Below are 12,312 nucleotides of genomic sequence, written 5' to 3'. Positions count from 1 at the left end.
TTGGCACTTGTAAGGGTTGCTTCGGCTTAGAAAGGTACTAATTAATCACTGCTAATTTACACATCGAGAAGTGCCAAAATAATTAAGGGATACAATCATTATAGTGTCCAGCCCGTGTCTTCACTCACTACTAGTTACATGAAAGCACGGAGCAAAGCTAATTCATAACGGATGCCATCTTTTAGCTACTAATACCACATCGCAATCCACTACCTACCTGGGGGTATCTGCATTAAGCAATGCCTGAAGTGTATCTCCAGCAACCTTACAACCCCATTTGACGATATCCTTTTCAGCCCCTCCTCCTGCTATATCCGTCTTGCCTACTACCTTCTTCAAGAAGTATTGCAGCCCAGTTATCATTTGAGGCGTTTCCTTCACCCTCGAAAACAGATTTGTAATTGCTTTAGCATCTCGGCTCTCTTTCGATGCTTTCTGAGTTTGCAGAATAATAGTGATAAAAAGAACCTCACAGAAAGTTTTCGTCTTAGCTTGTAGATAGCTGAGATTCAGATTCTTGAGAACGTTGAGTCCAAGTCCACCTTCTGCCATCAACGTACCAAACATCTTGGCCAGATTGACAATGTGCCTCGTATCCAGCTCAGTATCCTCTTCAAAATCCTCATCATCGTCGTCATTTGTTTCGCCCATTTTCTTGAAAAGATCCCACAAACTGAATTGGAAGGCCATCTTGAGTTTTCTATCGCCACATAATCTCTTTGCTATCAATGTGTAGTACGGGTTGTACATTTTTTCTGCGCCGGAACATTGTATCAAGACTTTCGGTATCTCAAGTTCCTGGACCTTTTTTAATTTTAATTTCATCAATCGTAGATATGCGTCTTGATAATCTGAGGCGGACATAATGGTGATGAAAACAGCTCGGCGAATATCCGTGTTCATACGTTGCTCTCTAGCGAGTTGGAGGAGGTCAGAGGTCCCTGCATCTACGTCTTTAACTTCTCTGGTACTTTTAACTGTTGATGTGGACTCTTCCTCGTCTTCACCATTGCCTGCCCAGCTCGCACCAACCAACCACCATTTCCCCTTTTTGTCCGAATCTCTAATGTCTTTTAGACCAATGCGCAGGGGTTCGCTAGCTTTTATACTTCGAGTATTTAGCGTTCCTAGTGTTTTTTTCATTCGAATTGTATGCTCTGAGGTGACAGCAGAAGCAACAGCACCGGTTTTCATTCTGTTGTTTTTGAGATCATTGATGGTTTCAATCATGAACTTTGTCCTCACGGACAACTTGTCTTCGCCGCCGGCTTTTTGGACGGCAGGTCGAAGCATAGTAACAATGTCTTTTAGTGCTGAAGGGTCGTCTTGTCGTAGTTGAGGACCCGAGATGCGCACAATCTTTAGAAGAAGCTCGGCATTCTGTTCCGATAGTGTATCTAAAAACAGCTTAATGTAATCGAAAATGAGACTGCTACCCACTACTTGAAAGTTATACAACTCTGAAAGTAAAGCTATCAGGTTAGTAGTTTCCTTGCTATCGGGAACGGATGTCGAGGATTCTTGATTCAGTGATACTATCCGCGCATAGTGTTCGTCAAAGAGTTCAACTATTCTTTGAACTACCTGAGCACCAAAATCGGTACCAATAATCTTGTATACTGCAGCAATAAATCCGGCGGGGAGTATTATAAGAGTGTCGGGCAAAGTCGTTGGTTCGCAAACAGAAGTCAAGAGCAGATCGATGAGAGTGGAAGTCATGTGTTGACGGGGATTGGTCCGATACAATTTTTCTATGTCTCCAAGGAGGGATATTAGATTGGCTTCCGTCAACCTATTGACCAGACCCTGAGTTTGTCGCCGTAGACGCACTAAATCTTCAGAATCTGAAGAAGATTCTATTCGTAATGAAGGTGGGATATATTTTCCAGAGGAAGCTGCATTCGCAGACACAGGTGCCACGTACGGGTTTTCACGGACTTTTGGCTTTGGCGGAGCGTCTTCACCACTCCCTGAACCAAACCCTTCAAAATCATTCTCAGCCGCATCCTCATCTCCAGTATCACTATCGTCGTCACCTGAATCGCCGCCTGAGGAATCACCTTCATCCATTGACATATCAGACGCTTCGTCGCCATCATCGCCCATCATTTCGTCGTCTTCATCCTCTTCCTCATCCTCAGAGCTCTGATTGCTCCTTGCTCGCTTTCGGGCTTCTGCTCTTTTGCGCTGAAGCCAGTCATCTGCCTCCGCTTTTCCTTTTTTCTTTTCCTGTACTTCCTCATCTTCGCTCTCATCTAAGGCATCCAAATCACCCAGAAGATCATCTAACCCATCCTCTTGAAATGATTTTGGTAGACCTTTCTTCTTCCCTTTCAATCCCAATTTCTTCTCCAGAGCGGCGATCTCATCGTCGTCTTCCGCCAATTTATCCTTGATAGCCCTCGGGATGTTCTTTCCTACCCTTGACTTGGTATTTGCATCGTCCTTAGGGAGTGCCTTCGCTGGTTTGGGCTCTGCTTTCTTCGTCGTTTTCAGTATGGATTTCGGTTTTGGGCTATCATCTTGTCTAGTTTCCGGGATAACCTTCGCATTCAACGGTTCAATGTCTTCATCTTCCTCGTCATTACTATCGCTATGGTTATGCTTGGGATGTTGTGACTTCAATCGCTTTTGCGGAGGAGGCCTTGAGGACTGGGATCTACTCTGCTTCTTCTCTTGTCTTTCTGCTTTGCGCATTTCTTTACGCCCGAGACGTTTGCGCCCTCGACCCCCAATTCCACCACTATCTACAAGGAATTGTAAGTATATGAAAATGAGTTATCAATGGCTAGTATTTACCTTCAATTCCCAGTTGCTGAAGAAGACTACTGGGTAGCTTTGGAACTGTAGATTTTGGCGGTGCCATATTTGTGAAATACTGTAACAAACAAAAGATTATTTGGATCGCCAGTCAATGCTACAACTCCTAAGTAAACAATTACAGTTCAATCATGAAATATAATAAGTTCTGTTTCAAAAGACAAAAAATATCTGATAATCTTTAGATACCGATAAGAAATTTTGAGGTTTATCCAAACTTTTTTCTTCCTGCCATAGCCTTGACGAAAATCTTCAGCCTCGCCTTAGCCTGGTCTAGAACCCCACACATTTCATCACCCCCACAATCATTGATCGCAGCTTAAAAAGAGCATCATAACAACAGTTTACAATATGGTGTCGCATTTAAGTAATGATGAGGTATGTTTCTATTACTACTCATATAGCCTTGAGCAATTAGTAATTCTTTTGCGCAAATAGTTCTTCTCGAAACTCGCTCCTCTTTTTGATTCCCGACGGGAAAAGGATCATGGTTCTGTCTTCTTAACACAGAAATGTTGTGAGTATTCCAATACCCATATGCTCCCGCAATGGAGGAGCCTTTCCGAACTTTCATGGACAGGTCTCTAACTGCCATGATAGATAGTTATGACTCAGCCTCTGATGCTTCCACAACCGCAGCACCACCTCCCGGCGACGACGTCGACATGAATGCTCTCAACGATGTCCTCACTGCTCAATTTCCAGACTTTTCACGCGACGCCCCCATGCCACTTCTCATCCGTGCGACAAATGGCAAGGGCAAATCTAAACGTTCAGATAAGACAAAACTATCCACCGTTGTCCAGCCAGATCAATTAGATTCCTTCTTCGCTAGATATGCAGAAATATGTAAAGGTGGCATGGGTGCGCTGAAGAAGAGAGATAGGAGCAAAGCAAAAGAGAAGCTTAAGGCAAAGAAAAGAAAGATAGGTACCACTTCTGCTGTTGCTCCAGGAGACGAGAAGAAGTGAAGCAATTGAAGTCATTTTATGGTGGACGAATAAAGTGTCCTGGACTGGATGTCGATATATCCGGAGAAGTAGCCGAACAGCATGGTAAAGGGCGTGGATGTTTTGTTGTTGATATCACAGCATGGCGTCACATATATGGGATTGCTGCTTTGGCCTCCGTGGATTGGTACATAAAGAAGCATATACTAATCTAATGCCAAAAGGGCATGTGAGGCGTCTGCCAAGTTGTCGAGCCTCTATTCTCGAGGATTAAATTCAACCACCTATTCAATATTTGGCCATCCTCTTGCACAAACCTTTATACTAGAATGACAACTAGTTATCACGTCTTGTATTCTGGAACTGTCTTTTACGTTTTATATGTTCATTGATGAATATACAGGTAATGAAATCCCGTCCTCGGCCTGTGAATATTTACAAATCAGGCCACCAGCATATATCCCATTCCACATATAAACAATCCATTTATTTCCTCCGACAAATTTCCCTTTCCACATATGAACAAGTCACTGACTTCTCATCCACCCCTTGCCACGCTTACCTACCACTTTCAGCTCATGAGCTAACACAGCATCTACTAATCCATTCGTATAAGAAATCTTCTTATAGTACAAATCCATCCCAGTCTATGTCAACGTCACAAAGTCCATGTCTATGCGAAACCATCCACCCGCTGCCAGTATCTATCAAATAGAGAAAAAGAAACACTTGAAAACCTCCATGCCTAGGAAAACTAAAGAAGAAGAGAAGAGACAAGAATGAAAAAGATAGTAACAAGAAGAAGAAGAGAAGGGTATCTAGATCAGATTATAAACGTAACGATGACACAGAAGTTATCCTGAACTCTGGTACGTATAGATATAGGTCTATTTGTAAGTATGTCGTAAGTACATGTTGCCGATTAATAATGGTAATCCTCTAAGGAGGTGTAGCGATACGCGAAATAGGGAGAGAAGCATTAGCAGATGTATTGCCTGCTACAGCGGAAATCGAAGTCGGAGTTGAGGTTGAGGCTGCCATGAAATTGTTAGGAGGAGCATGTTGAGCAATATGAGCTTCTGAGAGTGTGGGACTAGGCAAATAACGTGGTTGAGGAGTGAACCGATCGACCGTCATTTGAGCAGCCCGTGCAACCGGGCCCGCGGATTGCATACCCGTATCATGAGCTGATGCGAACTCATTGTTTGTCTCCTTCAAAGGGGAAAATGTCAAACTATCTGCATATTCAGGCCATTCATTATGAGTCAAAAAGGTAGTATTATGACTGTGATGCAAGCCGTTTGAAAAGACAAACTGATTCTATTCAGAGGTTATTAGTTTATGTCTCTTCATATATGGGTCATGTTAACGTACCTCAGATGTGTCTAAATTATCGGACCTTACTCCTTCACCGCCGTCGCCAATATTGGATTCACTATGTGATCCCTCGTGATCAAATTCGATGGAGGACTGGAGGTGATCTTGATATCCCATTGTGGAGCGCTCCACTTGTTGCGGGTTCACTTCGTACTCTGCCATGGTGTCGTATTGGTGAAGTGGTGCCCGATCTGTGAATACAGGCATGCCATGGGATTGTCCTGCATACGGGTCGTGATCAACGTCCATGCCGTAACTAGGTAAGTTGGGGTCTCCATGTTGTTCAGCAGATTGCCAAGCATGGTTGTTGTATGAGAATTCTGGAATATCGGGGCGAAATTCTGCTTGCCGATATGAGTTATTGCCTTCCATAAAAGACGAGATTAGATTCATTTGGCTCTCCTCTTTGATTGCTGCCAATTTCTTCTTCTTGCCGCCTCCAGGTGGTCTACCTCTTCTAGGCTTGGAAATGCCTCCTCCAGCAACAGTAGCAGTTGTGCGACGCTTCTTCTTAACGGAGCATTCAGGCACATCTTCGACAGCTTTATTCTTGCCCTTGCGTGCACATCCCGTTCCGTCACATGATTCGCAGTCCCTAACTCCATCACTGCTCGCACCACAAAACCAACAATTTCCAGCGTGTTCAGCTCTTCTTCGTCGTCCTTCTGGACTACAGTTTTCTAAACCCTCAACCACAAAAGCATTATCGATAGGTGGTCTTCTAGCTTCGTAATCGTCTCCTTCAAGCCCCTCACCCATGGCTTGACATCTCCAACATGTACCCTCAAGCAACCACCGTTGATCTCTGACTCTAGAACCATGTACAAGACATAGATCTTCGGGACATTTCTCAAGTGGCCATCCGTCGGGACAGCTGCTATCAAGTTTGGAGACTTCGACGTAGGTTCGGTCGCAGCAGGTGTATCGAAAAGGGCGTATGAGACACATAATTATGTGTGAGTTTTAATGTGCAGGAAAATGTTTGAAGTTATATGAGTGTGATCGTGGTCGTGAGTCTCGTTATGTCTCTATTATTAATGTGTTATTGTTCTTGAAGGAGAATAAAAAGTTAATTTCGGGATTTGGTATTAGTTGTACATTCACGATTAAAAGAGATCAAGGGGGGGAGACTTCAAGAACTATATAATATGACCAAGATCCAAGTCATTTTTGATAGAGTGAATAATCAGATATGATACAGGAGATGATTAATGATTCACGACCATCTTCAAATATGAATTTGAATGACTCATGTGATTGTGTTATCCTCGAGTATTTGTGATTGTTTATCAAGAACAACAAGGTGACAATCATGTCCTTTTAGCATTGCTCGGTTGGCATACACTTTATGACGTTACTTTATGGCATTTCACGCTCACTCATCCATGGAAAGGGCTTTATCTCAAAAATAGACTTGTATTGCTATGAGTATCAGGCGTCTAATGACATTGTACTTGCTATTAGATCCTTTCTGCGAGAAGACTTTTGAATGAAAGAAAACATAGAAAGCAATGCGCATAATATCCACCTCCGGACTCGCAACGAAATAGTAGAGCAATTCTATGATAAATGAATCAAGGATTCATCTATGCAGAGAATTCTCAGCCTCCGGTGACTTTTTGGTTGTTAGATCTTTGAGTACACATAAGAAAATCGAGCTTGATAAAAGAAAAGTGTGTTGTAACAAGGGCGAAAGGTGTCGTAAGGTGTGGGACCAGTTCGTGTGCTTAGATCCGAGCTCACATGATTTGATCCTGTGTGAGGTGAGTGACTTCTGTCTCCATAGCATCACCGGCACCACCAGGGATTTGGTATTTGACAAAGCTCAAACCGAGAGGACGGCCTCCGTATTGATAGCCGGAGAATTTTTCAATGGCGGTGTCTGCATTCTCGGCCGAGTCAAATCTTACAACACCAGTACCACGGGATCGGCCATTTGGCTCATATTGGATCTCAGCCTGCTCAACCTTGCCAATGGTGGTGAACAGCTCGACAAGATCCTCGTTGCTAGTGGACCATGGAAGCTAGATTTTGCATTAGTTTGTAAAACCATGAGGGGAGTCAAGTGATACTTACGTTACGAACATAGATAATCTCGCTTCTCTCAGTTCCAGCGGTAGCGTGATCGGTGAAAGGGTTGGGTGCAGCTGCGGGAGCTCCAGCACCACCATCGAATCCACCAGCACCTCCGGCGTAACCTCCACCAAATCCACCACGACCTCCGCCAAATCCTCCGCCAAATCCGCCACGGCCACCTCCGAAGCCTCCACGGCCTCCAAATCCGCCACCGAAGCCTCCACGACCGCCAAATCCTCCACGAGCACCACCAAATCCTTGAGCACCTGCGAAGCGGTCTTCGCGGACCTCAAGAGGGCGACCTTGCCAATCATAACCATTGAACTGCTGAATGGCGTTGCGTGCGTCATCGGGAGATTCGAAAGCAACAATACCAGAGCCCTTTGGACGTCCATCAGGACCAACATGAACATCGGCGCGAACGACGGCACCATTTCGGGCTAAGCAGTATTGATCAACATCTTGATCACGTTTGTGTTAGTGCAGAAGGGAAACATACCAGCGCCGCGGAATAGATCCTTCAGATCTTGCCATCCAACGGTGTAGGGAAGCTAAGTCGCTAAGTTAATATTCACGACACTAGAGTTATAAAAGGGTAAAGATAGATGGGGACAAACGTTGGAGACGTAAATTTGACGTCCTCCACCTCCAGCTCCACCTCCAGGGCCCATGCCACCTCCGAAACCACCTTGGAAACCACCACGACCTCCTGGTGGACCGCCGCCTTCGTAGCCACCACGGCCTCCCGATGGAGTACCAGTAAATCGGGGTTCGGCCTCACGATCCTATTACAAAAATTAGTAAAAGTTAGATATACCGTTGAAACGGCATAGAATGCATGCTAACCTCTCGAACGTAAACGAGTCTTCCCATAAGGTTCTGGTTGGACAGAGTGTTGACTGCCTGTTGAGCTTGCTCCCTCGTAGCATATTCTACAATGCTATTTCAAGTCAGCATTTGAGATCATCCAAGTCAAGATTTGTACTTACCCGCATCCCTACAATACCCGCGGAACAACGTCCCAATCCGTCAATCCAACATTCCATCAAAATCCAAGAGAAAAAGAAAAGATTCAAAGCCAATCACGTATAGGCGCCCACCTTCGACATTCCATTAGGAAGCAATAACACATCAGCAAAGAGGACCTCTCCAGCTAAAGAAATCGAACCCCTGGTTAGCCCATATCCCCAACTCCAACCTCCATTATCGAACACTGACCAGATCTCATAAAGTCTTTAAGGTGATGCCACTTAACATCGTATGATAAGTTGCCGACGTAGACACGACGGTCTTGTTGCGATGATTCACGTAGAGTGCTCATCATTTGCTCTCTGGCCGCAGCTCTCTCTTCGTATGTCCTATGTGGTTGTCCACCGTAAGCTGATCCCCCAGAACCACCTACACCTGCAGCACCCGACATTGGGGATCGAGATCTGCGATCGTTTCTGCGATGTTCGTCACGGCTGCGCGAGCGACTGCGAGGAGAATATGAACGACGACGTTGAGTGCGTCCTGGACTGCGAGAGCGTTGTCGACGAGGTGAACGAGATCTCTCTCTCTGTGAAATGTAAGCTTCTTTGACCATTAGATAGACAAAAGACAATGAGGAAATCTGTGTTGTGCGAGAGTTTTTGTATGTGTGGGTAGGACCATCAAGGTTCTTACGCCATCAATTAGGAAAGGTTTCCACAAAAGCGCACTGGCGCGTTGCGATCAACGGGATCTCACGACTAGTTTGCGCCTGGAAATGAGATGCCATAAGCCGGAGACTCATAAGGCTCTCGAGATTGCCTTATATTGCCGACGCTCAGGTTTGCGCAATGTTATACTGAAATGGTTATTGAGGAAGTAGAAGAAATTGAACATACTTGTGGTCGATAAGAGTCGTCCGCTAGATCAAACAATAGATTGTTAATAAAATATTCTAAAGGAAGCAAGATTGGGGTGGGGTGGTTTGTGTAAAGGTGAAGGAAGAATCAAAGGTCAGAAGGTTTCAATGACGTGAATAAAACAAGACCAAATTGAGTGAATAAGGAAGAAGGTGAATGGACTAATTGGGAATGGAGGGGAGGGTATTGGGGAACATACCCATTGTATCTATTGTGAGTGAAGTATTAAGGTGATAAGTAGAATCAGGAGGCTGCTGCTGCTTAATGCTTTAACCTGCAGGTTGGAGACGAAATGGACTCCTAAGTGACTGCGCACAAGGATTCTATGGACTAAGTGAGGGCGAATTAAACGTTGCGTTCAATTGATCGAAATCGGTAAATAAGTTGAACCAGTGAAGCTTCGTGAAGAATATTCGATGCGGCTTATAGGGACCCGTAAGGAAGAAGAACTACAACAAGGGCAGTATGGCACAGCGTCTGTTTTTTTTTCCTGCGGCAATGTTCGTCAACAAGGGCGTTACCAAAAAAGATCGTGGGTGAATGTCAAGGGTTGGATCTGCCTATTTGGAACGCGTCCTTTCTGCGGTGACAAAGCTCGAAGAATAGCTGATGAATGGATTGGGAGAACAAGACTTGAGGATGTCTTGGGGGGTGGGTTGGGAATGAATGACATCTGAGCCATAGGTGAGAGCTTACCTGGCTGTTGCTTTGACCAATGGTTGGGTTGGGAAGGATGAGATACAGAAAATTTGATTTAAATTTCTATATTTTCCTTACCCGACTAGATGGCTCACAAGGGTGTACTACTCCTTGAGGTAATACAGATGAAAGATGGTGTGGTTCAAATCTGTATGGATGGGGGTGTTGGGTGGTAGGTGGTGGATGTTTTGATGATGGGTGTTGGGTGTAAGGTGTAAGGTGTGAGTGCCTATTGAAGACGCGATGTAATGAGGAGTTGGAGAAAAATAGCTAGGTAGCGCGCAGGAAGTGTTGCATTTTCGGTTGATAACCGGCAGCTATCTCTCTATCAATCTTTGGCTTAGGCCGAGTCACAATCTATTAATCATCACTCTTAAATAAGAAATACTAGCCCTATACGGTAATTCATGGGTGTGACATTAGTAATTAAATATTGATAAGTATCACAAATGATTATATGTATTTATTTCTATTTCTAAACCTACTATCTAAAGTGAACCAAATCGCTCACCGAAGCATTTTCTTACATCGTACCGTACATTCCCTTACCTATCTTCCATACATACATAGTAAGGCTGTTTACTGAATCTTCTACTCACTCATCTTCATCCTCTGTTGGTCAATTCTTTCTAGATATGGCAGCATACGAAGACATATTGACACACGCTCACACGCTCACACGCTCGTGCATTGATTGCACTTGGGCATGTTTTTATAGTACAGCGGACTCTGAGGTACGATGCCATTGGATTCGCTGTTTTGCAAGTTGGAAATGAGAAGGTCGACGTATGGAGTATAATCATGCGAACCACTTGTTCTCCATACCTTCAATATCTAACTTTGGTTATGGATCGTATCATTATGGGCCCCCTCACCCCTCCAGCGTCTAGCGAAATTTCCGGACCACAACGGGGAACCGTGGATGACCCTTAGATTCAACATGAATTGTGTGTACTTTCTGATCACTCTCGTTGTACGGCGCGAGTAGTCATGTATATATGATACAATGGACCCATAACTAACTCCTCTCAACTCACCGTCTCTGTTGGTCATATTAGTTATTTCTATTATTCAGACTGATATTTGTCGCATGCTACTCAATTTGGTTCAGGTTAAAGAATCTCCAGCATCGCCTCGGCCTGGATTCATTTTTACCTAATGGCCATTACAGATCTTGAAGTTCAACAATCTTCTACGAGACTCACATTTCTCTAATAGGCACCGTACATACAGACCCCCGCACAAGTCCCAAAAATAGTTTAGTCTACGAACTCCGGAGAAGATTGGCTCGATCAAGTTTGGTTCAAGTTTATCGAATAAGGAAGCTCAAACCTCCTTTCAGATCGAGCAAACCAATGAAGTCTTTTGAACTGGGAGTAGGTATCCACCAATAGTGCCCTTTCATTCGATCTACACCTAGGATCTCTCACACATTATATGCGATCTCAGTCCTCCTTATCCAATTGAACAAAACTAAAGAAATGGAAATGCAAATGCAATATTGCCACGAGCTATGACTCTCGGCAAACGTCTTCATGAAACACGCTTCAATATATCAATTAACGTATGAGCAAGGTGAACGAAAACATATCATACCCACTTGTTGGGGGTTTGAGCAATCCCATGCATGCTTATTACCACTATGGAAGAAACGTTGAATCGGAGGGCCTAAACGCCAATGATATGGTGATTCCCAAAAATTGATGACCTGCAGCTGAAATCTGCAACGATACCTGGGCTTAAATGGCTTGCCGGACGGAAGCTCTTCCCCGTAGCACGACAGAATCAAGTTGATATGTCCACGAGACGATGCCTCAACCACGAAGTGCCATTTCCAAGCCCGACTTCAGCTCCTCTGGCCTGGAAGAACAAGATCAAAATATAGAGATAGGTCCATTTCCCCTGATATGTACAATCATATGTACACATGTGCCCGTTTGTATCTTGCAGAATAAGACCAAACCTTTCATGCAATACGATGTTGCCGCTGCATCCCTAGGGGAAGGCCCACTTTGCATGCCGCAATGCGTTTGCGACCGACTCTATCCACATCGAATGGGACTTTGCGCAGACAATAACCATTTCATACCAGGGGTAACGAAAAGTGTGACGAGAAAGACACCAACAAAAACATGACATACGTGCTGTGAGAGGTAAGTAACATTTCTTACTGCATATAGAAAAGTGGATTAAAGGTAACCTTGCAAGGGCATTCGCACCAAAGAAGGAGACCAATACGAAAAGAACGGCTAACTTAACCAACAATTGCTTCACCCGCTTATGGATGACGGCCAAAGTTCTTCATCAACGAGGCTCTGCGGTTGAAAAAGCAAAAGGGTGACTTACCTCGAGCTTACTCCAAGTAGAGCTCGCAAACAAACGAGCCTAACGGGATATCCCGGGGGACGGGCAACTGTTGGCCCAAGCTGAACCTTGAAAGGTATTGAATTAGAAAATCTTCTACTATTAACACCACCAAAATTTATCCTCACAAACCACCT

General features: G+C 44.4%; 5 protein-coding genes across 5 annotated transcripts; 2 read left to right on the top strand and 3 right to left on the bottom strand.

The window, feature by feature from the left end:
- Positions 1 to 213: 213 nt before the first annotated feature.
- Positions 214 to 2,866, bottom strand: EAF01_001444 (uncharacterized protein; the record flags this gene model as incomplete). Its single annotated transcript, XM_038909694.1, has 2 exons — positions 214 to 2,747; positions 2,800 to 2,866. 2 exons carry the CDS (start codon positions 2,864 to 2,866, stop codon positions 214 to 216), a joined length of 2,601 nt encoding a protein of 866 aa, XP_038774506.1.
- Positions 2,867 to 3,098: 232 nt separating this feature from the next.
- On the top strand, positions 3,099 to 4,134 carry EAF01_001443 (uncharacterized protein). The gene is made up of 3 exons (XM_038909693.1): positions 3,099 to 3,198; positions 3,259 to 3,337; positions 3,421 to 4,134. Exons 1-3 carry the CDS (start codon positions 3,172 to 3,174, stop codon positions 3,789 to 3,791), a joined length of 477 nt encoding a protein of 158 aa, XP_038774505.1. The 5' UTR covers positions 3,099 to 3,171; the 3' UTR covers positions 3,792 to 4,134.
- Positions 4,135 to 4,709: 575 nt separating this feature from the next.
- On the bottom strand, positions 4,710 to 6,095 carry EAF01_001442 (uncharacterized protein; the record flags this gene model as incomplete). The annotated part of the gene is made up of 2 exons (XM_038909692.1): positions 4,710 to 5,090; positions 5,145 to 6,095. The coding sequence occupies 2 exons, from the start codon at positions 6,093 to 6,095 to the stop codon at positions 4,710 to 4,712; spliced, it is 1,332 nt and encodes a 443-aa protein (XP_038774504.1).
- A 791-nt stretch (positions 6,096 to 6,886) lies between these two features.
- EAF01_001441 (uncharacterized protein) lies at positions 6,887 to 9,315 on the bottom strand (the record flags this gene model as incomplete). The annotated part of the gene is made up of 10 exons (XM_038909691.1): positions 6,887 to 7,171; positions 7,224 to 7,663; positions 7,723 to 7,774; positions 7,841 to 8,008; positions 8,070 to 8,163; positions 8,213 to 8,220; positions 8,324 to 8,376; positions 8,442 to 8,781; positions 9,092 to 9,114; positions 9,312 to 9,315. 10 exons carry the CDS (start codon positions 9,313 to 9,315, stop codon positions 6,887 to 6,889), a joined length of 1,467 nt encoding a protein of 488 aa, XP_038774503.1.
- Positions 9,316 to 11,620: 2,305 nt separating this feature from the next.
- EAF01_001440 (uncharacterized protein) lies at positions 11,621 to 12,152 on the top strand (the record flags this gene model as incomplete). The annotated part of the gene is made up of 2 exons (XM_038909690.1): positions 11,621 to 11,915; positions 11,992 to 12,152. The coding sequence occupies 2 exons, from the start codon at positions 11,621 to 11,623 to the stop codon at positions 12,150 to 12,152; spliced, it is 456 nt and encodes a 151-aa protein (XP_038774502.1).
- Positions 12,153 to 12,312: the final 160 nt, after the last annotated feature.

This window comes from Botrytis porri, assembly GCF_014898465.1.
Source record: "Botrytis porri strain MUCL 3234 chromosome Unknown BPOR_002, whole genome shotgun sequence".
NCBI classification, from domain to species: domain Eukaryota; kingdom Fungi; phylum Ascomycota; class Leotiomycetes; order Helotiales; family Sclerotiniaceae; genus Botrytis; species Botrytis porri.
Note: the sequence above shows the minus strand (reverse complement) of the source record. Positions and strands in the feature narration are given on the sequence as shown.